This window comes from Micrasema longulum, unplaced genomic scaffold (genome assembly GCF_059751315.1).
Source record: "Micrasema longulum isolate JH-2025_06_02 unplaced genomic scaffold, ASM5975131v1 h1tg000508l, whole genome shotgun sequence".
In the NCBI taxonomy this organism is placed as follows: Eukaryota; Metazoa; Arthropoda; class Insecta; order Trichoptera; family Brachycentridae; genus Micrasema; species Micrasema longulum.
This window is the reverse complement of record NW_028277705.1, coordinates 684,690-710,427: the sequence shown is the minus strand read 5'-3', so window position 1 is coordinate 710,427 and position 25,738 is coordinate 684,690. Positions and strand designations below refer to the sequence as shown.

General features: G+C 33.2%; 1 protein-coding gene across 1 annotated transcript; it reads left to right on the top strand.

Moving 5' to 3' along the window:
* Window positions 1–1,892: 1,892 nt before the first annotated feature.
* On the top strand, window positions 1,893–24,666 carry LOC148280986 (beta-galactosidase-like). The gene is made up of 13 exons (XM_088227509.1): window positions 1,893–2,168; window positions 5,383–5,642; window positions 7,673–7,845; window positions 9,295–9,445; window positions 9,716–9,779; window positions 11,743–11,837; window positions 14,381–14,561; window positions 16,168–16,389; window positions 16,699–16,817; window positions 18,280–18,555; window positions 20,333–20,467; window positions 22,220–22,462; window positions 23,859–24,666. The coding sequence occupies exons 2-13, from the start codon at window positions 5,490–5,492 to the stop codon at window positions 24,045–24,047; spliced, it is 2,001 nt and encodes a 666-aa protein (XP_088083635.1). The 5' UTR covers window positions 1,893–2,168; window positions 5,383–5,489; the 3' UTR covers window positions 24,048–24,666.
* The last annotated feature ends 1,072 nt before the right edge of the window (window positions 24,667–25,738 follow it).

Sequence of the window (25,738 nt, the reverse complement as noted above, 5' to 3'; positions counted from 1 at the left end):
CGAGTTTGTTAAGAACAGGTCACACAAGTACCTTTTGGAAGCCTTTTTTAAAATCAGGCATCGCCCCCCGCCTCAACGCCCCTCAATTTTCTTTGGGCCTTCTACCGCTCCCCTGAAGACCTTCAGCCCCACAAGGGGGCGTTATTGCCCATTTTGAGAAATACTAGGTTAGATGATTTAGTAGTAGAGGTTAATTTTTTTACCTTTTGTTGCAATTGAATTATTACGTTAAATAAAAAGTACTGTAACTACACTATAATTTGTGGGTATTCTTAGATAAAATCCTGTAAAAAGGAATCGAGTGAAGATTAGTCGATGTCGAGCCGTAATGGTTTGTGGGTTTTTCAAAAAAATAGAGTTGAACTTGGTTTTAACGATCACGGAAATAGCGAGATCTCGGATATAACGAGAAAACATTAGTTGACAACTTGGTTAGTGGTTTTCTCCATACATTTACTCACTTTTATAACGAGCTTCTTCTCGGACACACCGAACAAAAATACTGCCAACAGTTGAGCAATAACTCTTAAATCGTTTAAAAACATAATTTTCGAAATAAGAACCTAACTAATAAAATCCAAATGACACTATTGTAAGTGTCCAAGTACCTAATCGGTATTCGCCGACAACATTTCATATATTTATGTTTAGTTACATTGAGAACATTACAGAGTATCCAATTAATTCACAACATATTACAAAATATACATATCAGATTTATTAAATATAAAAGAGAAAAAAAAAGTAAATTGTCATGTAAAATTGACATACATATTACGGTTTGGAAATTGCCCTCCTAAGAGTAATCCCACTGTTGAATAACCGGCATAACCATTGGCAGGTTGGTTCTGCATCGTGGTAGGTAGAACAACCTGTGTTTCCTTTGTCAAAGATAATTATCAGAGACAAATAGACCGAATTCATTCAGAATATCAGAATTATGTATGCGACCACCAATGAGTTGAAAAAAGTGAACACCCAAATGAGTATTCCTTCTCCCCAACAATGATTGGTAGCCCAGCATTCCTAGTAAAAAGTCAGTCGGGAAAAGCCACAGGTAAAATCCATACTCTATTATAACATTAACGAAGTATCACACATATGGTTGAAATTGCATAGAAAATCTAAGAGTTGTGAAGTTAGTAGGTACGGGCTCGGCACCTTATTACAATTTACAAACTATTTTTTAGTTTATGAATAACATTTTTATTTTGGGTTTTTTAAAAATGTTTTATGTTCTATGGTCAATGCATAGTGAGCATTACGAGTGGGTGATGTCAAATAAGTTGAAACCTAACCCTTGAATTGTAAAAATGACTACTAACATGCAGAAGTGTTTCAATTTGTGAAAAAGTGGCAATTATTTGTAAAATAAAACATTGCGAGGAAAATGTTGAAGTGTGTAAAAAGTTTTCTCTATCACAGTGTCAACATTGTGAAAAAATACAAATGTTTATATATCTGCATTTAAAATTTAGAAAGTGGTATGTTTGTAAGCATTATTATAATTTTCAATAGTGACAATATGCGATGGCGATTGGATTTAAAAAACCTTCTTCTGGTATAACGAGTAATGCTCATAACGAGCAAATTCAGTCAGTCCCGTCTTCCTCGTAATAACCAAGTTCGACTGTATAATAAATATCAGTCCACTATTGCATTTTAGAGTGCCGTGTGGATTAGGACGATACGTGCGAAAGGGGCCCAACTCGCGTCGTCAACTTGCAAGCTAGTAATTTGTAACTCCTGCGAGTTGTTCTACAATAGCTGCTTATTAATATAACTGGATGAGCGTATTGGACGAAGTTTGACCTCCCGTGGTCTTGGGAGCGATAAAAACTGTTATCGGGATATTCAAGGCGGCAAAAGAAATGTAAATAAATATTCAAATTGTCTTTTACCGGTAGTCTTCGATGCCTATCAAACAGATACGAGCTCTAATTACGTTGACGTACAAATATTACTATTTGGGTGATTGGAATTACAAATGAACCTCTTGTATGGACTGCGCCCGCGCCGGTTAGTCAGTTTTCAGACTTCGAGACAACCAAAAGTGCACACAGTTTGTTTTTTTATGTTTCAACTTGTTAAAAAAGATTAAAAGTACAAGTGCTTTTTTACAGTAACAGTGTTATAATATTGTTGTTCAGTGAGGACTAGAGTTAATTGTGAGTAAATATTTTTTTTTCTTTTAAAATTTTATTGATTATTAATTTATTGACAATTTAAAATAGTTAAAATAACAGGGTGTTCATTAAACCCTGTCACATCCGAAACCACAATGATCAGTATGGGCAAGAAGACATATTAGCATATTACTTCAACCGCACTTAGCAACTATTTGTTTTTTTTATAAATATTTAAAAAAACAAATAGTTGCTAAGTGCGGTTGAGAAGTGACGGCGCAGCGCAGTATCAGATTCCCCCCTCCCCCTCCTCGTTTCTCCCCGGCAGAAGTAAGCAACCATTTGCTTTTTTTAATATTTTATTTTTAATTTTTTTTTACCGTTCTAAAAAAATATTTTCGTGTGCCAATATGTCTTCTTACTCATACTGATCATCGTGGTTTCGGATGTGACGGGGTTTAATGAACACCTGTATACCAACAATAATTATCTTTTCAATCCGTGCCTCATGTCTCATGTCTGAGGTTGGTGATTACGCCTGACTCCAGGCATGGCTCGTCTGTGGACAGTCCCCCTCCATCTGGAACGGTCTTGTGACGGTCACAAGACCAACAATATTTACTATTCCCATTATTCTCCAAAACTTATTTATCCCTTATTCGTTATGAAACAAAAATCTGCAATCTCTGAACCGCCGTAACTCAAAAAATCCATTTTATAATAAGGTAAAAACGATTTTTTTTAAATTTCATCAATTTAGTAAAACTTAATACTGCAAAAAGCTACTTTTAGCAGTTATTACAGCCTAAAATGCAGTATTTCATAAGGTTTTCTGCGTTTTAGTTTTTTTTTTTGTAAAAACTAATAGCAGACACTTCTTTTGAGTATACGCAGTTAGAGTTAAAGCACCAATTTTTTAAAAACATAGTTTATTTATAAAATTATCTCATATTTAAAAAAAAACGCGGCACATTACAAATCAAAACATTTGATCTAATCAAGCTAAACATATTTTTTAAATCGCATTTTAGTTAGTATTTTAATCTTTAAATTTGTTGCAAAAGAGAGATAAAAAATTTTTGAGAAGGGAATAGGGAAGTCTAGGCATTTACAGGGCTTATGACCTGTCATTGGCTAGTTTTCCCTCTCTGTTGCAACAAATTTAAATATGAACAACTCCTGAGGGGGAAAATCCAGCCAGTCTGCAAGCATTTGGACATACTCAAAACATTCTTGAATTAACTACCTGGTAAAAGAAGAAGTATAAAAAATTGGAAAATTGTTTTCAGGCGTTGCCTAGTAGGCGAATTGGTTCAGCCGGATAAATCTTACCTACATGATAAAGGTTTTAGCTCTTTTACTTCACAAAAGTCAAAAGATGTAAGAATTTAGGAAATATGGATGTTCAAACATAGGCAGAATGGTGAATGGCCACTTAAACCAGCCAATGACAGATCATAAGCCCTGCAAATGCCTAGACTCTCATGTTCCCTTCTCAAAAATGTTTTTCCTCTCTATTGCAACAAATTTAAATATGGACAACTTCTTAAGGAGAAAATCCAGCCAGTCTGCAAGCATTTGAACATACTCAAAACATTGTTGAGTATTTTAATCGTTTATAGGCTAAACACTTGATGTTACTGCATGGAGGGGGGGCATTTAATGTATATCCTTCGTTGTCGTAGCGAAAAAAGAATTTGATACACTTATGGGTAATTAAATTCTGATTACGAATCAATAAATAGCTTAAAAACGTCAAAATGTGAGGTGCGGCGGTTTGGGCTCTGCACGGCTGTTTTGTATTGGAGTATTGTATAAGGGGGTATAGTTTAATATAGGAATATTTTAAAAAGTGGTAATTTATTATTTTAATTGTTATTTACCTTAACACTTTGAGCACCGGCCGAATACACATAGAATTTACCCTGCGCCCGGCCCATTTTTGTGAAATTTCATGCTTTGTGAAGTTCTTAAAAGTGTCATAATTTTGAAAATACTGAGTTAAATAAATTCAAACTTCTTATATTTATTTAAAAAATTTAAAAAGTCATTTTTGTATGATAGTTTTGCCAACATTGGCCATTATGGAGAGCCACATTGCGCATTGCAATGTTCGCACATATACAGGGTCTCACTCCTTTTTTTGTGCTTTGTATCCCGGAGCCGTGTAAACACGTGATTATAATAACCATGCGTTGTGTCCCGGTCCCGTGTTTTCACGTGGTTTACCAGTCAAAGTCATAAAGTCACTAAATGTCAATAAAATGCACTTTTTTAGACAGCTGGTAAAACCACGTGAAAACACGGGACCGGGACACAACGTATGGTTATAAAATCACGTGTTTACACTGCTCCGGGATACAAAGTGTTAATAGATTATTATAATATAAGAAATAATATTAAATGTATTGGTTGTTAACATAAGTCGTGTCCGTTTTTTTTTACAAATGAAGAGAGAGAACAAGATGAGTAAAAAAAAGTTACAACGAATTATTGTACTCTCCTGTATTATTTAACAGAAAATAAGTCAATAATTCATAGCATCTTCACCATACATTGCGCAAATAATGGGAGCTGCTTTGGCAGCTTTATCCCTCGATTGAACGCAAACAGAAGGAGGTGTCAAAAATGCTTACATTCGTCGACTTTACATTCCATTTTGAAGACTTGTAATCATATGTTACGCTAAAGCAAACACTATATCTTGCAGAGCAAATTTTTTTTTTCGAATGACGTATAAACCATTCCTTTCATTTTACTTTTGGTGCTCATTTTTATATTTGGAAACAAACGATGCGTTCGAATGTTTAATGGCCTATATTAATGTGTAAGTGCCTGTCGGTGAACCGAGTACACATGTAATTTTTGTTTGCTTGTCTTACAACTATTTCAAAGTGTAATACTTAATAAATAATAATTAGATTATAGCTAAGCTATTCCGTATTAGATACTCCTTCTCTCATTTAACGTTGCAGTGCCCTATGCACCATCATGTGCGGATTATGGTTTGATGATGTTAAGTATTTTGGTTTATCGTCATGATAATATAGTGAGTATAAAAATGCGATATTCTAGACAAGATACAAACGAGTTCCTACAATATATTTATTTATATCACCTTTCTTTTCAATAATTACAATTATCAGTTTACTTTTATTTCTTGATAAAAAAACGTTTTATCATATTTATAGATAAAAAATGTTGACAGCAGCTTGATAGTGTAATAAATATAAATTGAATAAATACTTTGTTTCAGGATAACAAGCAACGGATATTTAATTATTCAAGTTGGAAATGTGAGAACGGAACGAAGTAAAAGGGCGAAGTAACGAATATCTTGTTTATAAGAAAAACATAATCATAATGTTTGAAAATGACATTTTCGGGTTATATAAGATAAGAAAAGTAATATCTGTGATATTAGTAACACTATTGTTTTTAGTAATTGTATCCAATGCAAATGTGACTATACAAGTGGAAAGGAAGGAATACTCTTCAGATACAACCACCAAAGAGGTAAGATTTTCAAATGATTATTGTATAAATAATTATTTTCTTTTCGGATGCGAATCGTGGCACCTCGAAACAACTACATACGTAATCATTAACATATTACAACAGAGATGAAGAACATTTAAGAGAAGATAATTTAGAAGTCTAGGCATCTACAGGGCTTATGACCTGTCATTGGCTGGTTTAAGAGGCCACTTTACACGCTGTGTAACATTCACCATTCTGCCCATATTTGATCATCTACATTCCTTCAATTCTTTCATCTGTTGATGTTTGTGAAATTAAAAAGCTGAAACCTTAATTTATGCAAACAAAAAATTGGACAAACGCAAAATATTTTTGACATACGTAATCATTAAATTTTCCACATCGCTCGAATGTCTGACCATGGAAGGACAAAGATATTCAAATCACCGATACTCGGAGGTTTGCCATGATACAGTGGACGAGGACGGTGGATATCGGGTGGAGGAGACAGGCAGGAGGAAGCCTAAGTCCTGCAATGGAACATCATGGGCTGATTACGATGAATTATTTCTCAGAAGACTTTGGACGGGCGTGGAAAAGGAAAAATAAAACAGCGCAGCGGAAACGGTAAACTCCGGTGACAACTTTACTATCACCAAGCAGATTCGGTTGGCCGGGCCACTCACGTGTACCTCCCGAGAGCCTTATTTACATATTTACAGGATTTACAGCTTCTTTAGTTCTGGATGGCCACTGCTCTCAGTTTTTTATTATTTATTATTATTAAAAGGAATAACCCGCAAAGCCTCTATTCTAGAGGCTTGTCAGCAAGCGGGAAAGAAATGACACGGAAGGTAGTTATGAACCACACCACACCACAACACCCAGACCAATTTAGAAAATTTGTAAATCTTTGTTGGATTTTTTTTTCTTGCAACTGGCGGGAATCGAACCCACGACGCCAGTTTCGCAGTTGACCGTTTAACCAACTGCGCTACGGCGCCTGTCAAAGTCGTCGAAAGTTCTGTCTCAACTACGAGACGCGGACATGACGCAGGATAACGCACAAGAGCTAGTTATCGTCAGAAAAGTCTCGAGGATATTTGTCAACGCCACATGCTCCAACTACGGAGCGGGCATGGAGTGAGCTCTTCATACGACTCGGAGTTCTTCGGGATAGATCTTCAAGGTATCTATTATAATAAGCCTATTAATATCAAAGATATATCCCGAATAATTCCAAGCCGTTTGAAGAGCTCTATAGTCTATTTATAATAACAAGAGTTTTTTGAAGATTTTTTCATAGTGCCTCGTGGTCTGGTGGTTAGCAAGCGGACCATGTAAGAGATCTCGGGTTCGATTCTCGAACTTTTGACATCAAATATTTATTTGAAAATGTGTTTTTACAATGAAATATTTCGTAGTCTCTGGACTGGCACCCGGAGCGCCAGATCATGTCAACTTCATATGGCGAGTGATGGAGATACACCGCGATTGAAATAACGATGCAGTGTATAATAAAGTATGTAATGGATAATAAAGGTGATAATGAAATATTTTTAATTTTTTTTATTTTTATTGATATAAACGGCACTTAGTGCCTTTTACATTTTAGTTACATATACAATTAAATATACATACATGTAAGCATAATTATAAGTAATACAGATCGTTTAAAACAATATTATTAATTAACAAATTAAGAAAGTCTAAAAATTTTGAATTTAAAAAAATAAAAAAATATATGGTTTATTATTTAAAACTATTACTTAGGTAAATAGTATATATTTATGTTTAAAAATATAAATGTTTCAAAAAAATTATGAAGAGAAATATTTTGTACTTATTAATTAATACAAGAAAGAAATGAAAAAAGAAAAAAAAACACTAATAAAGAAGTTTAAAACAATTCTTAACAATAGTAACAAATAGTTACCTAGAACTATTACCAATGAAATAAAGAAGAAGAGCCGTTCTATATGTACTAAATTTCATGTAAAATGAGTCACCAACGTCCTGGTACTATAATGTTATAATACAAAGTTTTTTGATGACGTTGTTTTAAGGATGGATTCCCAAATAGAACATTTGCCATCGACTATGAAAACGATACATTCACGATGGATGGTGAACCGTTCCAGTACGTGGGAGGTTCCTTGCACTACTTCCGTAGTCCCCATCAGTACTGGAGAGACAGACTAAGGACTTTGAGGTCTGCAGGACTCAATGTTGTTTCAACGTAAGCAAATTTCCCTTTAATTGTCTTTTTAACTTAATTTTGATTTACGATTCTTACTAGAGAATTACGAATTATTTTACTGAATAAAATTTGCATGTATATAAATCAGTTTCGGAAAATTATCCCAACCGATAATCGAATTTTATAACCGGGTGATTGGTAGATTGAACCTTGGCATTTTTTGTCACTAAAAACATAAACACCACTTATATGTGCTAAAATATTATGTTTTGTGTGACATTAAACCTAAATTGCATTTTTATTTTTAAAAAAAAAACAACAATTTTGAGATTACAATTTAGGTAGCAGTTCCTTCGAAGAAAATTTGTAAAAATAAAATATTAAAAAGAACAAATTTTAATTTTTTTATTTTATTTTTATTTATAAATTTATTGCAAAAAAAATAATATACATATTTAATAACAGGCAATCTATATAAAACTAATTAATGTAAAATGAAAACGGAGTGTTCTTTGTTTTTGATAGTCTCCCTGTTCTAAGATGGAGATTTTCTATCTTTAGAGCATAAGTAGTCCTATACTAATGAAACAATAAAATAAAAAAGAAAAACTAAAACCACTTAATTATAAATGCCTAGCTAATCAAATGTAAGAAATTAAAAATCGTTATTTTACAAATATAAAGTAGATGGTTGCTTACTTCTGCAGGGAAGGAGCGAGGGGGACGCGGCCGCGTGGTCAAACTCCCTCCCCCTCCTCCTTGTTTCTCTCCTGCAGAAGTTAGCAACCATTTGTTTTTTAAGTATTTCATTTTTTTAAATTTTATTCGTTCTAAAAAATTATTTTAATGTGCCAATATGTCTTCTTGCTCATACTGATCATCGTGGTTTGGGATGTGACAGGGTTTAAAGAACATCCTGTATATTGTAAAAGTAAATAAAAGAAAGGCTTACAATAAAGAATTTTACTATTTCATAATTATTGCAAAATTTACTAATTTTTAGAGGAAAATCTAGTTAGAGGCTCGATTTAGGCTAATCAGTTAAGCATATGTTTTCTTTGCTTTTTGTCAGTTATGTTTCACCGTTCAGATGTGTGTTTTGATCACTTACTTCGTGACGTCGCGAACTTTTACCAGGTCATTTAGAGGGCCCCATCAGGCCGAGGGCGCTAGGCTCGTGCCCTACGCGTCCTTATAGAAAAGACGGCCCTAAGACCTTAAAAACACTAATAAAATTACAATGGCATAATAAATTATCACGTTTTGTAGCATCATAATTAAGAACTTTAAAGAATCGAAAAATATTTCGCTTTGTAGGATTTTTGTATCCGTTGGACCCAATACATAAAGTCCGTTTTTTTATTTTTCTAGCTAGTCATGGGTTGGTCCATCACCTCTTTCAGTTTTATCGTTGACTTACATTAGACAATAATAGGCGAATGTATAATACAAATATTATTTTACAATACAGTACGTTACTGTTTCCAGGTATGTTGAATGGAGTTTCCATGAGCCTGAAAAGGGTCAATACAAATGGACTGGTGATCACGATCTTCTCAAATTCATCCAAATTGCTCAGGAAGAAAATCTCTATGTTATCTTGAGGCCAGGACCCTACATTTGCGCGGAAAGAGATATGGTATTAATTTTTGCGAAATATTACTAAATTTTGCGAAAAATTGAGTCACTGAAAATTTAGACGATAATATTTTTATTAAAAAACAGCTTGTAAATAAAACTGACGCTTCATAAAATTAAGTAAACACGAATAGCTACCAGTTTTTGTTCATTGCAATGACAATTTAATGAGCATTTTTACGAGCTCTAGTTTAAAGGCATTCAAGCAAAATGAACCATAATATGTATGTTATAACGTGTTTTCATTACTATGAGACTAACCTCTTTTCAGGGTGGATTTCCATACTGGCTGCTGTCATATTTTCCAAATATTAAATTGAGAACCAACGACGAAGGTATGAAAAAGCATTGATATATAATATGTAGAGATGACACTCCATACAAATTCAAGCTAAGAAGTCGTCCCCAAAGAAAAGGGAATGACCAGTGGAGGGAGCAAGTGTCATATCACGTCGACTTCGGCAAGCAAAACACGTAGTACAGTAAAAAGCACGGACTGTTTACATCGGTCTACTGTATGTTATATTCAGTATGTCGCTCCCTTCCGCATACGCGTCACTTTTGTTTGTCGTTTCACTATACGCCCGACTTACTGAGCAGGACAGAGACACGAGATAACTCAAAATCTCGCGAATAATAAGTACTGGTTACATATTAATAAGACGATTTTTGACATCAAAATAGCTATTTTAAACATGTATTGATTAAGATAAGAACATTACTTAACGGTGAAAGGTTATTCCATCGCTTTTCCAGATCGATTTGTGCGGTATCTTAGCGTACATACATATATTTTAGTAATTGCGAGGAGACAAAAGTAGCCGGGGACTGCTCGCAACAGACTAAAGTCCGTTCTATCAAACATATGCTAATTGGCCGCAGGTTAAGGGACCATATTTCGAACGCTCATGCTTACTCTAGTTATACACTAAATTTGTAAATATTTTTTAGCGAGAAACCAAAAGATTTGTGGATTGTAAATTACAAATAATATTTTTATTACTACGCATTCACCAGAGAGTTTGAATCCGGAACAAGTACGAGAAGCTAGAAGATTTGCCGCTGCCGATTAAGTTTCTACAAGAATGTATTAATATTATTTATATGAAATTTCGTCGGTGACATGATATTTTTTAAAATATTTTTTAAGGAAGTTCAGACATTTTCAAACACTTGTGCAATACCTGACTATAATAGTTTAATGTTCGTTACATCTCTCAATAACACTCAGCTAAATTTAAGTTTTATCTAAATGAAATATGCGTGATAATTGAATTTCGTAATAAAATAATTATTGATAATCGAATTATTTAAATTATTCGAATGATTTGTAAATAAGGGAGTTCAAGTAAGGGTTTTTTTCTTCATTTTTTAATATACTATCCAACTAATCTAAATAAAAAATATATATATGGATCTTTTTTATTATCAGTGCTATGATTTTTTAACTTTTGTAAATTTGAAATTACTCCGCATGTGACGTCACAAGTTTGTTTCGTTGACTCCAGCTGATTGGTGAATTGACTTCCTGTAACCCGGATATCTACATTTGGAATATACATCTACACTCTTTCATTGATTGATTCGGAAGAATTATTTATTTATTTATTTAACTTTTTGTACATAATGTTATTTGTACATTGGCGGGCATAGTGCCAAATGGCAATTTCTTCCAACCAACCAATGAAGTTTTATTTCTATAATTCAAGTTACAGAACATATTCGATAGAAAATAAAGATTAAAAAGATAAAGATATATAAAAATAGAAATAAACGTATTTGTTTATAAATTACCTTAAATCAAAACTATTACTCAATGGGAAAAAGGAAAAAAAGAAGAAAAAGGAAAGGAGGAGAGATTAAGGAAGAGAAAGGAGATGTTTCTTCAGGCGTGATTTAAACATTATTGACGTAGTTCAAAGTAGTTCGTTTTTATTAAAATAACATTTATTATTTTTTCCATGCATTTTCAAAAAAATTCGTACAATTTAACGCTCGAATTTTTACCGCGCCTAAGAAAACATTTTTTGTATCCAATTTCCCGTAGCACTGAACTTTCTCATTATGTGAATTTTCTAAAGTAAAAATATAGCGGATGAATTCTGCGCTTTAAAATAGTTTAGCAAGTAGGGACTTAAACCATTTTATTTGTGACGTATTTCGCCCTTTTAAGACATTTTCTAACATGCTTACATGCGTAGTTCGAACCTAAATCAATGTCATAAGACGAAAAATATATTATTTTATAATGTAGAATCTTATAGGAAAACTATAGGGATTTTATTGTTGTATCTTTAGATTATAAATCGGAGGTGACGAAGTGGTACACAGAACTGATGTCCAGGGTTCAACCTCTACTTTATGGAAATGGCGGCCCAATAATAATGGTTCAGGTAAGGATATGTGTTTTTGCTAAGCGGAGAGTTTTTTTTATTATTCATTAAAAAAAATATTTCCATTTTTATAAGAAATATTCATTTGCATTCATATTATTTGAGCAAATATTTCGATTTTAATCGCAAAAACCGCGTTAAGAAAATAATGGAAAACAAGGTGCAGCAGAGCGGGGATCAAACCTCAAACCTCCTAAAACCTAGTCCGCGACACTACTTTAATATTGTATTATTATTACGTTTTAAAAATGTATTTATTTAATGATAGGCAACACTATGAGGGCGACTAATCCTAACTCGATTTCCTTTCGCCGCATTTTACCTGAGAGAAGTCACCAAATAAATAAAAATAAAATAGTAAAGATCCACGTTAATTTTACAATGTCGTCTGGATTTGTACAACAGCGACCGGTGTAAAATCATCCATTGGCTTTGTCTTAGATATTTATTTGAAAGTTGTAGGTATTAATGCTCGCTTTATGTCGAACGTATAGTTCAATCGGTCAAGAGTCAAGAGTGTCGGCAATAATGTGCATATTATACGGTATAATTTATATGCATATTGTTCGTGCATGTGGAATTTAGAATGTGTGTTAGTAGATTGTACTCGTATAATCACAGTCAAAAGTAAAACTTTGATTGAAAGTACGGGTATCTAGCTTCCAATAGATTATTTCTGAAATTTAAAATGCCCCGCGTTAGTGTCGCGGATTCCGGATTAAAAGGCCTGAAGTTAAGTCCCCGTTCTATCACAACTTGTTTCACATTTTTAATGCGATTATGAGCAACTAAAAGAGATAATTAGTAGTCCGAGAACGAACGCAGCAGCCTCCTATAACGAGCGTTTTGAGGGTGCGGTGGTGGACCTGGCTTGGACGCGAGCTGCGGGTGCTTCAGGAGAGCCGTAACCCTAAAGCTAGGGTTTCCTAGGACAGCGGTGCCCGCATCTTAACGGCCGTAGTGAATGGTGATGCGGTGGACAGCCGTCGTAACGTCGACTAGAGAGTGGTTTCCTAGGGAAGCGGTGTTGATAACACCGTTTTCCTAGGAAACCACACTCTAGTCACCACGAAAAACGATTGCTAAACCAGCAGGCAAGCCAATGTTTGGGAATATTAATAATGTTTAGTTTTTGAATTCAATCATAAACAAGTACTTAGTTACCTACATATCAATAAAAAGTATTTTTCCTTTTATACGGACAGTTTTGTACGCTTTCACGACACAATCCGGCTTTTTTAAATATATATTTACTTTGGTATCGAATTAAATGTCAAGATCGCGTCAAAACACGGCTGGTAATTCAAGAATGACTAAATTCGCTTTTGGAAAGAGTTATAACTTAATTTAAGAAGGCTCAAAGTAAAACGGGGTCCGACTTTTCTTCATTATGACGTAATATATCGTAAAATCTGGCTGGCGGTTAAAGAATAAGCGTTGAGCATGAGTTGAGTATCATAATTTTAGAGGCTCAGATAAATCGTGGTCAGACTGTTTTTCATTAGCACGTATTCCCGTATCTTCTCCCTGGATTATGGCACTAGAGCAGTGTTTTTTGCACATTTTTTATTTAAGCACAACGAGGCCTCTTAGCCAATCAATCGAGGAGATAGAATGAAAAACTTACCCATTTTACGAATTTATAAATAGCTCAAAAAAGGAATAATAAATAACGTGTGTCCTTATTTACGAAATAACGTTTGCTGAACCAGCTTATAGTAGGCAAGCCAACGTTCGGAAATAAAAATAATTTTTAGTTTTGGAATTCAACCATAAACAATTACCTAAGTGCCTACATAAATTCAATATTTGAATATCAATTGCTTTTAGTTTTGAAATTCAATCATAAACAAGAACCTAAGTACCTTATTTTCAATGAAAAGTCTTTTTCCTTTCGTTCGAATAGTTTTTGCGCGCTTTCACGACACAATCAAGCATTTTTCTTTTCATTTTAAGACAAATATTAAATTTAATTTTTACTGCAATATACAAACAATAAATACAAGAGCGTCAAAGAATTCAACTTACGAACAACCTAAAACTAACAGAAAAAAATTGGGAAAATCAGTAAATTTAATAAGAATTACATTACATAAGAATTACAAGAGAATTTAGTAAGGTATCCAAAATAAAACACTTTTATTGGATTTAATTCTACATTTATTTATATTTTAATTTATTATGTGACGCGTTTCGTCTTGTTAGGGCATTATAAAACTCATTGTGATAATATCCTAACAAGACGATACACATCAAATATATTTTTTTTAAAAAGAAGAATTAAATCCAATAAAAGTGTTTTATTTTGGATACCTTACCAAACTTTAATATGCAATTCTACCAATTATCTGCAAACAGAATAAATAATAATTTACATGAGAGTTCATGAGCCCTGTACATGCCTAGACGTCCATATTTCCTTTTCAAAAATGTTTTCCCTCTCAGTTACAATACATTTCAACCTTAATATATCCATAGGAATTGAAATCCAGTCTTGAATACAAACAGTGGACATACTCAAAATATTGTTGAAATAATATTAGGTGGAGAATGAATATGGCAGCTTCCCCGCTTGTGACAAGGAGTACATGTCTTGGTTAGCTGTTCTCACGCGCAGCTGGGTACAAGACGCCGCTGTTCTCTTCACAACAGATGGTCCGGGACTCAACATGCTGCGTTGTGGGTCCACTCCGAGAGTCTACGCAACTGTGGACTTCGGAACTGGTATCCATTTTTATATTCAATTTGCTTAGTGAAAATTCTTGGTGGAAGTTCATTGTAATTTATTATAGAAATAGACGAGTGATACTTAAATCCTCAAATTTGGAATAACCAGTGACCAATTTTATCTCTTTCGCCACATCTTCAAAATAGCTTATCTTTGTTACATAATCAAATCTATACAAAATTAGCAAAGATAAAAAATTCAAAATTATGTAATTATGTAAGTGATGGAGTTTGATTATTTTTCCCCGTTGAACCTTTTTACAAACGGGCTTAATACATGAGTTTCTGTAATGTTATTTCAATGAGTTTGAATATGTATTTTCATTCGTTGTAAGGAATTAATTGTGAAACAAACAAAAACACTTGTATGGTCCATTAAAATCTTTAATAGTCTTTGTTTATGTGTAAGAAAAAGAAAGTTTTCGAATTAATATTCATGGGTGCATAATAACATAAACAAAACTTGTACGTTTACTTGACTCATCAACAGGCACTATCACATTAATATAGGCTATTAAACATTCTAATGTAATGTAATGCTTTTAAATATTTTTGTCATACATAAATGAGGATTTCAGAATGATTATTGATTTTACAAAAGTTTTTAAAGTTTTATTTCTACTAAACAAACAATTTAATTTTTAAACCAAAATTTTGAATTTTGGAAATAGCTGTCTCAGGAGAATTTTGCTTGAGTGTCTTGTGTGCCTTTGTAAGGAACATAGAAACAAAATTTCTGACTTTCGGCGACGACTATTGTCATCAACAGAAATGATTCAGTTGGCTAAAATTGGATAAAATAGGTTAAAAATATATGGGTCATTGTTAAATTACTTAATATATTATGCATATGCACCACGAGGCAGTTATTTGGGTACCTGGTCTACCTCGAAGTCTGGCGGTCAGCAGTTTTGCCTGTCATGTAAGAGATCTTGAGTTCAATTTACCACGTTTGATATGAAATATTCATTTAAAAGCTGTTTTTACCTGTAATACTTCATACTTTTTCAATACTACATTCTGTGTCCAGGCGTATGAAAAATAAAGTTCTGTGTTTGAAATAGAACCAGAACCCTGGACAAGTGTTTTAGATTCAATGGCTGCTCTCATGTAAAAATCCTGAATAAGGTAATTGAGTGGAGATAAGTTTGCCTTGTTGTGATTTGGTTAACGCGTTTTCTTATCATTCCTGAGGTCCTGGGTTCAATTCATGGCAGGGTTGAAATGAAATATTGATTTTAAATGTTGTTTAAACTACAATATTTCATTATTCCTGGACTGGCACATAAGCGTAAAACTGTTCACCTAACCTTCGTGTAACGGATAATCAATATACACTGCACTTAGTGTACGAATGTAGTGTTCTATGCACCGTCTGGTGCAGATTAGGGTTTAATGGTGATAATGCTTCATAGTTCTTGGACTGGAACCTGAAGGACAAGACTGATCATCTATCTTTCAAGCTACAAATAATTTAGATACATTGCAATTGGTGTACCAATCCAGTACCCTATGCACCGTTCTGCGCAGAAGATAATTATGGTTTTCAATTGTATAATGTTAATGAAATAAAACATCATGTTAGATTTGTAATGTTTGGCAGGTCAAAGCATGACAGAGGCCTGGTTGATGATGCGCATGTTCTCTGAAAAGGGTCCCCTTGTGAATTCTGAGTTTTACCCCGGTTGGCTCACTCACTGGGGTGAACAAGTTGCCAGAGTGGAGACCAGTAAAATCACGGCATACGTTGACTTAATGTTGATGGAAAAGGCTAATGTCAACTTCTACATGTTTCACGGAGGCACAAACTTCGATTACACTGCAGGTAGGGACCCAAAACACCATAAAGATTCCTACTTAATATCATTTTTATTTATTTGCACACTAACAGGTGCATAGAGATAGTTTCTGATTCGGTAGTAGAGATGCAGATTCATAACAAGAAGTGCAATGTTTAAACCATTTTACCACATTTGTTTCTCATTTTCCAATAAAGTTATATATGACTAACTGAAAATGAACCCAAAATTTAGTTGAGTTGAGCCTTAAATTACCTACATTGTTGTAGTTATGAATAACAAAAAAGACAAATTATTGATTGTTCATTATTATTAATGTCATTGTCATTCTCTAGGCTCAAATCTTGGATCAATATACACTCCTGACATCACTTCATATGACTATGATGCGCCGATGACTGAAGCTGGTGATCCTACTCTGAAGTACTCTGCCATCTTGAATGTCATACTAAAAGTAAGCTAAAGAAAGACAACAATGTTTGATTATGTCCAAATGCTTGCAGACTGGCTGAATTTCCTCCCTAGGGAGTTGTTCATATTTTAATTTATTTCAACAGAGAGGGAAAACATTTTTTAGAAGGGAATATGGAAGTCTAGGCATTTACAGGGCTTATGACCTGTCATTGGCTGGTTTAAGTGACCACTTTACACACTGCGTAACCTTCACCATTCTGCCCATGTTTGAACATCCACATTTCCCGGATGAATCTCACCCACGTGATAAAGGTTTCAGCTCTTTTACTTTACAAAAGTCAACAGATGGATGAGTTGAGGAAATGTGGATGTTCAAACATGGGCAGAATGGTGAATGTTACAGTGTGTAAAGTGGCCACTTAAACCAGCCAATGACAGGTCATAAGCCCTGTAAATGCCTAGACTTCCATATTCTCTTCTCAAAAATAAATTTAAAGAAAGACATTGTCATTAATCTGCCTCTTAATCTTCATACATTTTTAAAAAAATAATTTAAGGTTCATATGTAATTGATAAAATTTGTATGGTTATAAAAATATGATTATAAATCTAACTTATATAATTTACTAGTTCAGCGGAAATCAAACGAGTATTGTCGCTAGAGCCCTTACGTGGCACTGCAGATTGGATAAACACCTTACTAGAATGAACCTTTCTGAAACTCCTAGATGTAGGTTCACCCCCTTCCTGATAGCCCAGTACTTTATAAATCTGGGCTCGCAGGGGGAGATTTAGCAATATGAGAATACCCATGCTGCACACCGTAGCCAGGCTCTTTAAAACTTGGGTTTGGAGAGCAAGAACTGCTTTTCGGGGACCTGTCACAATAGATCTACACAGGTCGCAGTAACGTCAGAATCTTATATAGCACTGACCCCCATCTACAAGAATAAGAATATGAAATTCACCAAACTCAATAATTGGTACCTATCATGTATGATATCTGTCTACCTTAGGGGATAAAACACGGGAGTCCCTTTTTTTCCGTTTTGAAGTTAAAAATGCAGAAATTATCGTAATAAGCTATTTTATATGTAAATAAAACACCAAAGTCCACTTTTGTGACACAAATGCTTTTGTAAGTTGAAATAAAAACCCGAATTCCAGTTTGTTTTGATGCAAAAAATAACAGTATTCGAAGATACGCTATTTTAATATGAACTGTTATCATCAATATAATCATTATTTTACATTGAAAGTTCAATATGTATTGAAATTATCTCATTTACTTCAAAAGTTATGATGATTTTAAAATCTTACAACCACAAAATCTTGTTTCCTGAACATTTCGTTCAATGTGACTCCCGTGGTTTATACTAGAAGTCCAGATATATTTAAAAATATTTTTTGTTGAGTAAAATTGATTGAGGTTTTTTACGCATAGTAAAAAACCTTGGATTTAAAGAGATAATGTCAATAAATAAATTGTACTTATTTTCCAGTACATGCCCCGCCCTCCTCATCCTCCTCCCGCAGTCCGCCCTAAGGGGTCCTTCAGCCCCGTGCTGCTGCAACCCACCCTGGCGCTTCTGAGCGCCGAGGGCCGTTTACGACTGGGCCGTACCGCCTCACGTTGGGCAGCGCCCCCCACCATGGAGGCCATACTCCAGCGCTCTGGTCTGACACTCTACGAGGCTCTGCTACCCGCGCGGCGCCCGGACCCCGCCCCCCTCACTGTCTCCGGGTTGAGAGACAGGGCTCTGGTGTACATAGACGGAGTAATATATTTACCTAAATTTTTAGTAATAGAAAAAGAAAACATTTTTGTCAAGGGAATATGCCAAGTAGGTGGAATGATTCAGCCAAATGAATCTCACCTGCTGTTTAGTATAAAACAGCATGTATTGATATTTGACCCATCCTTGAGGTATCTTTCCCTTGACCCATCCTTATGGTAACTACCTAACATCAAGATAGAAGAATTACAAAAATAAAAAAATTGGATTTGGAGCATTATAAACAAAATTTTGACATTACATAACATTGCATAAGAATTTTTAGAATGGATGTGCGCCGTTGTGAATGTTATTACAATAAATAGTTTAATATAATAATTCAATGTGTACTTTCATCATCCAGTGCCCAAAATAGAAGAACATCCTCATTGCATCAAAGGTAGGTCCATTTCCGTGCTCCTTTTCTTAACTCAAGTATTCCAACTTCACTCAAAACTGAATGATATTCATTTTCAAATTATATTGTTGGCTTTTCGTTAACACCTACATAAATAAACGTCTCAACTCTTTTACTTCACAAAAGTCAACAGATGGAAGAATTGAGAAATGGTGAATATTACACAATGTGTAAAGTGGCTACTTAAACCAGCCAACGACAGGCCATAAGCCTTGTGAGTGCCTAGACTTTCATATTTCCATCTCTAAATAGTTTTTCCTCTCTGTTGCGATAAATTAAAACATTAATAATTTCCTAGGGAGTGAAATCCAACCTGCCAACAATCATTTAAACATACTCAAAATATTGTTCATATATTAGTTTGACTGAAAACATTTTGAATGTGTTCAAATCTTTGTAGAAATAAAAAAATTAACTCAAAAAGTTAACACATTATTTTATAATGTGACATAAGAAAGTATCATCATCATCACCATCATCAAAGATAAGATTACCAATGAGGAGAAAAACAGAATCTCAAAACTCATTGTACAAGGGATTGAAGCTGTACAATGAGTTACCTGAAGAAATAAAGGAAATAGAAAAAATCTAAATATTTCAAATTAATTTGAAAAAATATGTTATTGAGAAATTTTGATGAAAAAATTGTAGTATTATTAAAAGTTTACATTAGTTCTTAAGATATTATGAACTAACTTAATAAAGTATAAATAAATTAATCATTCTCTTTCCACACCTTATGGTGCATAGGCACTGTATTGGTACTCTAATTGCAACGTATCTTGATAATTTTTTGTTAGATGAAGGTAAGATGATCAATCTTACGCTTCAGGTACCAGTCCAGGGACTATGAAATATTCTAGTGTAAAAACACCCTTTAAATAAATATTTCATATCAAACGAACCTGAGACCTCTTGCCTCTTAGTAGGTATATAAATACAAAATTACAAGAAGTAATAAAATAAGCTTGGAAAAACAAAATTTATGATAAAAATATTGGAAGAAAATTTTTTTAATACATACTCTGGAAAAATATATACTTTGAAAAAGGGATATTGAAAAACAAATTTTCTTTTATTTCGTTCGGGCCTAAGTGGAGCATGTAGATATCACCAGGTGCCTCCAGGAGATCCTATTGCTAGTCAACACTCCCTCCCTCCTGAACTGTTTGTGGAAGAATAAATATTTTGTCGAGACTAAGTAGTTTAGTTTAAAATCTTTACTTTAATCCTTCCATAGTTAGTATAACATAATAATTGAAAATATTGTTAAAAGATCGCATGAGTGTTTTTTTTTCACAACTAATGCATTTTATTTAGTCATCCATCTTTTTAAAGTTATTTATTTTATTTACTTTGTAGGAATTTGTCGGGGGACTGAGTAGAACCAGAAAACTATTTACGCTTCCCGTTCTAGCTGATCAAGGCAACTTTGTCCAGATCTTAGTGGAAAATCAGGGAAGGGTCAATTATGGTGCACTGGTCAATGATTTTAAAGTAAGTCAATTTATTAATATCTCTGCTTATATTTGTAGGTACCTTTCATGGATTTTTAAGTCAAAGTTAATAACACTAATCTATTTATAAACTTAAACCAGCTAATGACAGGTCATAAGCCCTGTTAATGCCTAGACTTCCATGTTACTTTCTCTCAAATGTTCTTCATCTCTGTTGTAATACGTTAATATTTATAAATTTATATAAACCGCTTTTACTTTTGAGTTATACGTCGACCGGTTTCAAGAATACTTCCTCATAATCAGGACTTGAACTAGCTTAGAATTACTCGCATTGCTATTTATATTTCAAAATATTGTACGAAAAAAACAAAAGAATGAAAGTAGAGAGAAGTAGGCTAATATGAGTCATAATAGGAATATTTTTAAAAGAGGACTCTAAGTAAAATTTAATTCATTATTTATTATGGGGAGTTTTTGGTTAATGGTTTTACTTATTTCTAATCTTTCTAGATTCTCTAAATGAAGACCATTTGTATTAATATGTAAAACTTCTACTCCCATTTCTTGATTAAAATTTTTGATTTCGCGTATTCGAATTCTGAGAAGTTATTATTGTTGAGATATCTTCTATTGTCGGGTTTCTGGCACAAGTTTGTAACACGATATTTATGAAAAATAAGTTGTTTTCATAAATGGTATAAAACAATGTTTTTTTTTAAGTTATTAAAAATATTTCGTATTTTATAATTACAAAATTTAATATTTTAATACATTCAGCTTGCAGTTTTATTTGAATTATTGATTTGGGATGAGCTTTTAACTTCAAAAGTGCAATATCTCATAACTAGTAAAATGTAGTTGCCAACTTGTGCCAGAAATCTGACAATTTGTTCTTTGATTCGAATATTAGATTTACGTAATGTTTAAGCAATGCAGAAATTTACCATCCTTATCTTTACAATTTAATAAGATTTTACTTATGTTATTATAAGCTGGGCGCACATAATTACTACAAATGTAAACAATTTTTCTTTTCATGTTATAACACAGTCAAGCATATACCTAAATTGTTTGATGCCCCTTAGCATTAAAAATACATATATGTACATAAATATATATTTTAATGTATTAACATTCAATACAATGAGGAAGTTCAGTGGTATTTTTTATTTGTAAATACATAGTCTATTAACTGAGCCATATTTTTTTTCCTCAATTTTTATATATTGCATTATCAGAGCTATGATTTTTTAAAGTTTAGAATTTCTTAATAACTCCACTTGTGATGTCAGAAGTTCTCTTCCGCTTATTCTCGATCATTTCTGCCCATTGGTCCATTGATGGCAAGCAAACCTAAAATTTTCCATAACTCTCTTATCATTGGTTGATTCATATGAACCAGTGACGTCATTCAAAATAGTTAATTTTTATTCAAATGTTTTTTATTATTTTTTTCATACATTTTCAGGAAACTTTGCAGTACAATTTAATGCTTTAATTTTTACCAAGTGTAAGAAAACATTTATTGTATCTAATTTCCCGTAGGGCTGAAGTTCCTCATTGAGCTGGAATAAAAATATTATCTGAATTTTGGTAAAACTGTAAGAGGTTTTGTGAATACTCTTACTCACATGTATAATGGATGCATGCTTATACAATGCACGCAGGCTACTTATAAAGCATTTGACGATTTTAAAATCATGAAATCAGAGCAATACGAAAGCAACTTTTTTTATTTTATCATTTGGAGGTTATCTTCAATACTTATTTACCTATCCTCTTTTTCCAGGGTATTATCGGTAATGTTACTATTGGATCCACTGTGATCGAAAATTGGTTGGTGACCAGCTTTCCCCTGGAAACTGTGGACATAAACCAGAGGTTTAGGAACGCTCTAAAGACTCGATCGGGTAGGGCGGTGCCCACAGAGGGGCTACTCAGAGCGGGGCCTGTGCTCTACACTGCCAAGTTTGCACTAAAGCCAGACGAGGAGACATGGGATACCTACCTAGATGTCTCTGGATGGGGAAAAGTAAGAAATTTAATAAGATAATAATAAAACATTGATAATTATAATATTAATACTTCGCTGGTCAGTCTTTAAATCTTATCTTTATTATGCCATTAAATCATTGTGGAATGTATGTTTCTGTAAAATAAATATGCAAAAATATCAGTATTGAAGTAACGGTATACCTAATTTTAGCATATTTTTTGTATTATGGAAATTATCAAAGATGTTTGATACTTTACAATAAATTTATAAAGAAAACTTTAACCAGCTTTGTAGTATACACAACATAATGTATTCATGGATAGAAAATTGAACGTTGTCCTTTATTTCTCCAATGATTTAGTATGAATTTTCCTCTAGAACTTTCATAAACAGTCTTGAACATGTAGAATGCTTTTATATGTTTTGAACCAATGTTTCTTGTTCTTCTCAAAAATAACAAAAGGTGTTTTCGCAGGTGTTTAAAGCAATGTTTCTTGATCTTCTTAAAAATAACAAAATGTGTTTTCGTTTAAAAGCATGTTTTTACTTTAGAAACCGACAGAAATGGAACTACTATAGGTTTAGTTGACATAAATGACTAAACACTTGCTTACAAGAAAGGGAAGAATAATATGCTCATATTTACTAACAAATGTGTGCGCCCATCCCTTTATAATAAGTGACGGGACACTAGATCCCGTTAGATCCGGCGCTGGAAACCAATATTTAATGCAAATTAAAAATTAATATGTCGGCCTCGTGGTGTAATGGTCAGCGCATTTGCCTACCATGCAAAAGGTCTCGGGTTTAATTCCCGACATGGCTGACATAAAATATTCACATTAGAATATCTCATTGTCCCTGGACTGGTACCTGAAGCGTAAGACTGATCATATTTAAGACAAAAATGATCAAGATACGCTGCGATTGGTGTACCAATGCAGTGCCTTATGCACCATTAGGTGCGGAAAGGGAATGATTATGAAAAATCATATTATGCCAGATTTTTCAAAAAAGAAATGTGATTATCAACTTTTTTCGAAATCAGTAGATTCTTACTATGTTTTTTTATATTTTTATAGTAGTTTGTATCAATCATTTGAATACAGCTTTTAGAGACTCCAAATTACTAATCATGTGAAGAAGTCATATTACATCAAAGAAAAATATTTCTAAATCAACCATGCTATTTTTTTGTAAAGCTCAATTTAGTTAAACAATGTGACATTTGTGATGCATTCATTGGTTGCACTTTGTTTTGAATTTGTTTTTTAATTTTAAATTGAACCGAATAGTATCAATCAAAATTGTGTTTGAATATTATTAAACTAACTTACTAAAACCATCACATTATTTCCCGGTGTGTTTAAGCAGAGAGGATACAATGCTTCACTACTCTTTTTTGAATTTCAATCTATGTGTTTTTTTCAAGGGATTTGCTTGGGTGAACGATCACCATCTTGGAAGGTATTGGCCGAGTGAAGGTCCTCAAGTTACTCTTTATACACCCGGAGTGTACCTAAAAAAATATCCCGAAGAGAACACTATAGTCCTCCTTGAAATGCAGAAAGCTCCTGCGAATCCAACCATAAAATTTATAGATCATCATATAGGAGTGTAGAAAAAAAATCTTACGACAGTGATTCGATGGAACTGCTGAAAGTGAAAGCATTATATATTTTATTGGTCAGCCATTTGCCTTTATCAAAAATAAATGTTTTAATTAGACCTGATTCAAAATTGAATTATTAACTATTTGGTGAGTGGACATATTATATCACTTGATTAAATAGGTACTCAAACTGAACTAAAAATTCTTACCCCTTTTCTACAAAAGATGTCACTATTTTTTTCCATAGTTTTCCCATAGCATCAAAATACACTAAATGGCTAACAAAATGGCTACCCAGAAATCGGTAATCTATCACATCACATAACAACGGTTTAATTGATTGGTTAATTCACTAGAAATTGTGACGTAGTTCAAAATAGTTCATCTTTATGAACTTTTTTATACATTTTTGAAAACTTCGCAGTACAATTAAATGCTTTCATTTTTACCGCGTGCTAGAAAACACTTTTTATATCCATTTTCCTTTAGCACTGCACTTCCTCGTGTATCTTACAGTGGTCAAATATTTATTCAATGACAATGTAAACTCTGTATAATGTTTTATAATTCTGGTTAGTTGTTATTTATTTATAACTCTTATACTTATGAAAATAAAACTTGAAATAAATATATTTATGTTAATTATTTCACGTCAATTTGTGTGAGTACCTTTGGGGATATTAGAAATACAATGTGAAAAGATTATATCAAAATTATTTCCCTTCCGATTGAACAAATTCAGTGAAAAAAAATATGTCATCCCAGACTTTTATGATTTTGCTGTTGGCTGATTTATTTAGCCACATTATCCACTAACATTTATCGTACTGCCCATGTTTAAACATCCATCTTTATGTATATTTTAGAAGATTTTTCATTTTTATAAAACAGGTACTTTACATGGGAAAAAATTACATTGATAACAAATACGGTTCCAAATATTTTATTACTTTTGTAAAAAATTCAGTAGATGGCGGTATAAACTCATATGCATATCATGTAAAAATACAAACATCGTGCTGTATCTGGTGTGTATACCTCAGACTCCTTAGAGTAATAATTCACTACCATCTGTTCATTATTACAAGAATTTTCAAACAAACAGACCAGCCGCTGAATACCCGATAGAGGCGATAGAGAATAGCCTATTTCACAAATATCATCTTAATCTAAAGGGCATGGTAAAATGATAGTGGATTGACATTTATTAGATTAATTAGTACCTATTTAAATTTGATGATATTTATAGTTTTCGTTTTTTTTATAAAACTCCTTAGTTTAATGACATTAAAGAAAATATTAATAAATACGCCTTTAAAAAAAAGAAATATTAGCGTTCTTTTAATTTACCCAAATATTTCAATTTTGGTGACCATTTTCAACGAGTAGTAAATAGCTCACTATTAGAAAGTGGAAATCAAGTTGGGTTAGAGTGGGGTTTGAACCTCGGACCTCTGATCCGTGAGTCCGCAACACTGGCCACGGGACCACAATGGGATATTGCAATCAAAACCATTATTTGAATTTAGCGAGTACTCTCAGGTAAAAATCCTACAAAAGGAAATCGACTGGAGATTAGCCGGTCTCATAGTGTACTGGTTATTGCGTTTGCCAGGCATTAAATAAGTAAATAATAATCAATCAATAAATATCGATCCACCTTAATGTATTTTGTCATGCCGTGGTGTGAAATGGCCCAA